Below are 4,095 nucleotides of genomic sequence, written 5' to 3'. Positions count from 1 at the left end.
CAGTGATTTCAAAATGGGTCCACACCTGTATTACAGAGATGTGACACAGGACACCAGCTGTACCAGGGCCCCAGAAACAAGTAGACAGGCCTCTGAGTCACTGCTCTGGAGAAGTGTCGTGGGTGAAGAAATTCCTTAACAAACATGGCTATCACAGATGAAATGCTCAATGCACAGGAGGTTCCTGAGATGAACTGGAAATCACTTCTGAAGAGACATGAGTAACTCATTGCTGCTGAAAGAAAAATGACTGAACCAGCTTCTTCAGTGCCACTTTCAGCTCCTGGTTCCTCATGCTGTAGATGAGGGGGTTCACTGCTGGAGGCATCACCGAGTACAGAACAGACACCACCAGGTCCAGGGATGGGGAGGAGTTGGAAGGGGGTTTCAGATGGGCAAATATGACAGTGCTGATGAACAGGGAGATCACGGCCAGGTGAGGGAGGCAGGTGGAAAAGGCTTTGTGCCGTCCCTGCTCAGAGGGGATCCTCAGCACGGCCCTCAAAATCTGCACATACGACACCACAATGAACACAAAACATCCCTCAAAAAAAGAAGCGCTAAACATGATAACCCCAAGTTCCCTGAGGTAGGAGTGTGAGCAGGAGAGCTTGAGGATCTGGGGGATTTCACAGAAGAACTGGCCCAGGGCATTGCCCTTGCACAGGGGCAGTGAAAATGTATTGGCCGTGTGCAGCAGAGCAGTGAGAAACCCAGTGGCCCAGGCAGCTGCTGCCATGTGGACACAAGCTCTGCTGCCCAGGAGGGTCCCGTAGTGCAGGGGTTTGCAGATGGCAACGTAGCGGTCGTACGACATGATGGTGAGAAGATAAAGCTCTGCTGAAACTAAAAAGGCAAACAGAAAGAGTTGCGTAGCACACCCTGCATAGGAAATGGCCCTGGTGCCCCACAGAGAGTTGGCCATGGATTTGGGGACAATGACGGAGATGGAGCCCAGGTCGAGGAGGGCGAGGTTGAGCAGGAAGAAGTACATGGAGGTGTGGAGGTGCTGGTCCCAGGCTATGGTGGTGATGATGAGGCCGTTGCCCAGGAGGGCAGCCAGGTAGATGCCCAGGAAGAGCCAGAAGTGCAAGAGCTGCAGCTCTCGTGTGTCTGCGAACGGCAACAGGAGGAACTGGGTGATGGAGCTGCTGTTGGACATTTGCTTTTCCTGAGCACGGGGCGCTGTCATGAGAAAAAAAAAAAAGACAGTGAGAATCCAGGGCAGAGTTCTCTGACAAAAATCAAACCAACTCCCTTAGACCTTCGCCTGTCACACACAGACACTCTTGTGTTTTTCTAGGAGTACCTTTTTCAGCACTGTGGCTGCAGCCCTGCTTGGGGCTGGAAAATGTGCAACCAAGTGCAGGGCTCTGTCCATGGGCCGTCGATAAGTCAGCCCAGCTCTGCAGAAGTGGGGCCAGGGAACGGTGGGGACTGTCCTGGTTCTGCTAACACAGAAGGGCTGTCAGCACTTGCTTTCCCAGTGATAGGGAACAGAGATGGTGAAGGCAGTTTAGGAGTTCCAGGCTTTTTACATAACCCCCATATTCACTGCAGAGTGTTGTTGGGTGTCAGAAACCCTCAGCATTTCTTCTGCACTCAGGGAGAACAGAGCGAGTCCTGCGAGACCAGAGGGTTCCTGTGGGTCAGTGCAGAGTGATGGCAGCTGCTCTGTCCCTCTGTCCTGCTCCAGCTGCCCTGGGCTGGCACCTTTCTGAGATGGGGGCTGATCACACTCCCATGTTACCCTGAAAAGCCACCAGGCACTGCTGAGAGCAGAGGGACCCACCTCAGACCATGACAGGTCTCACCCTTTCCTAAGGTCTCAGCACCCCACGTTTAGCCCAGGACACACACAGCTCATTCCCCAGCCCCACAGACTGCGTTGCCCACAGCCCACAGGTCAGAGCAAAGCTGGGACACGTGTGCCCATGGACACACCTGCAGGAAAGGATCCACAAGATCAGGCTGTGACTCTGCACCTGAAACTGCCATCCCCAGAGAGCCTGACAGCAAGAACAAGATCCCAAGAGCAGTGACCCAGAGCAGGGGAGCAAGAAGGAAAATGCGGTGAGGGTGGGGGTGAGAGAGGCCAGGGCAGAGGCAGCCGGGCACTCAGACAGCGTCCCCCTTCCCCAGCTGTGCAGCCACCTCCCAGACACCAACAGTGCCGGGCAGCTGCTCTCAGCCCCTGTGCTCTGCAGAGGAACTGCAGCTCTGGCTGCACAGGAGCTGCTTCATGCCTTGGAGCCCCCAGCCCTGAGGGCAGAGGCTTTGCTGGGTGGGACAGGAGGCCAGGGGGCTGCTCACAGGAGGGATCTGACCTGCAGGGGGTCACAGGGACTTTTCTCTCTTCTCCCTCCCATAATAATTCCGGGTTTGGTTTCCTCTCATTTCTGATCATTTCCCTGCTGCCTGGAGATTCTCCCCTGGGAGGTGTTTCCCTGTCCATGTCTGTTCCCTGTCAGTGCTCACAGACCATCCCACCCTCTGTGCCCTCCCCTGGCCCTACAGATCCTGCCTGTTCACAGGCACTGCCTGGGGGCATCTTCCTGTCTGCAGGCTGGAAAACAGATTACAGATTAAGTGTAAGGTGTCCAGCAAAGGTGATGCTGGTTCTGTATAAGCAGAGGAGTGGCTGAAGGCATGACGGGATTCTCTTGCAGACCTACTGATCACACAGTTGCAGTTCTCAAATATTTGTTTCAAAATAATAACTCCTTTTGCATTTATCCCCACCCATTCCCAAGAGTAAGAAACTGAAAACAAAGTCTCAGGGAAGATCCTTAACTTTAAAATACTCCTTCTCTTGATTTTCTCCTTGAAACCTCTTGTAAATATTGCGGGGGTGATCAGGAGCTGTGAGCAGCCCTGACCTGCACTGCACCCCCTCAACAGAAGAAGCACTTTTCCTGCCCAATAGGGTTTGCTCCTTCCGCCACATCTTCTGGGGTGCAGGGACCCTGCTCTGCAGGACAGCCCTGGGCACCCCTGGGTGCTCCCCCTGCAGTCACCCTCAGCAGAAGTTGTCGTCATTCCCTGTTCCTCTGACAGTGCAGCAGGGAAGCCCTGCTCTGGAGTGTGTTCTTCTCCTCTACAACAGAGATACTGTGAGAGAGATCTGACAGATCCTATAAATCGTGAGATGTACCAGCTTAGGGTCTCCCTCCAGGAAATGCAGCTGCATTGTCCTACAGCCAGAGACTTACCGTGTTAGAACTGTGATTTGTCTCATTGAATCCTCAGCAAACAACCACCCCACATTGCCTTTAATCTCTCTTTGCCTGGCTCCTGTGCCCTCGGTGCTGCAGGCAGAGCCCTCAGCCCTGCTGCGTGTGCAGAGGAGCTGCTCCTGGGCAGAGCTGTCTCTCTGCAGCGCTGCCGCTGCCATGAGCTCCCTGTGTCCCAGGAGCCCAGCCCAGCTCAGCAGCACAGGAGCAGCCCATGATGTCCCTTGCTCTGTCCCCTCTGGGCTCCTCCAGGTGTCCCTGGGGCTCCAGCAGCACAACTTTGAAGTTGAAGTAATCAGTGATGTTGATTCTCTCTCCTCTTCAGAGACACTTCTTTACAGCATTGTATTTTTTCATTTAAAAAAATAAATTAGTATAACAATCATCTTTCTTGTCCTATCATTAGAGAGGACACCAGGAATGTTACAGCAAAGCATCTAATTTCTGCAGGCTAGGGGAGGAATATCTTCAGTTGAATGACTTTAGGCATTCTGTCCTGGTTTTACACTCCTAGATCTAGAGAGACATTCATCAATCTTTGGTCATGCCATGTCTGTGCTCTGAATTGAAGCCTTTGCACACATGGGCTCTTGGACACTTGGTACCAGGTTTCTTGTGCAGGTCAGAGCTGGGCTGGTGCCACAGCTGGGGTGGCTCAGCCCAGATGTGAGGCCATGTCCTCAGCCAGGGACCTGACTGGGGAGCTGGAGCTGTCAGTGCTGCAGACAGAGCTGTGACACGGATGGAATGAACTGCCAGGCAGGGTGGCAGGAGTGAGTTCATCTCGTCTGCAAGGACAGCAGCCTCCAGGAACAGCAACAGTCCAGATCAGACCTCATTCTAGACCTGGGAGGCAATTCAA

General features: G+C 53.6%; 1 protein-coding gene across 1 annotated transcript; it reads right to left on the bottom strand.

The window, feature by feature from the left end:
- Positions 1 to 226: 226 nt before the first annotated feature.
- Positions 227 to 1,162, bottom strand: LOC308050694 (olfactory receptor 14J1-like; the record flags this gene model as incomplete). The annotated part of the gene is made up of 1 exon (XM_080360845.1): positions 227 to 1,162. One exon carries the CDS (start codon positions 1,160 to 1,162, stop codon positions 227 to 229), a length of 936 nt encoding a protein of 311 aa, XP_080216971.1.
- Between the last annotated feature and the right edge of the window lie 2,933 nt (positions 1,163 to 4,095).

The sequence above is a fragment of the Nesoenas mayeri genome, assembly GCF_963082525.1.
Source record: "Nesoenas mayeri genome assembly, chromosome: 29".
In the NCBI taxonomy this organism is placed as follows: domain Eukaryota; kingdom Metazoa; phylum Chordata; class Aves; order Columbiformes; family Columbidae; genus Nesoenas; species Nesoenas mayeri.
Note: the sequence above shows the minus strand (reverse complement) of the source record. Positions and strands in the feature narration are given on the sequence as shown.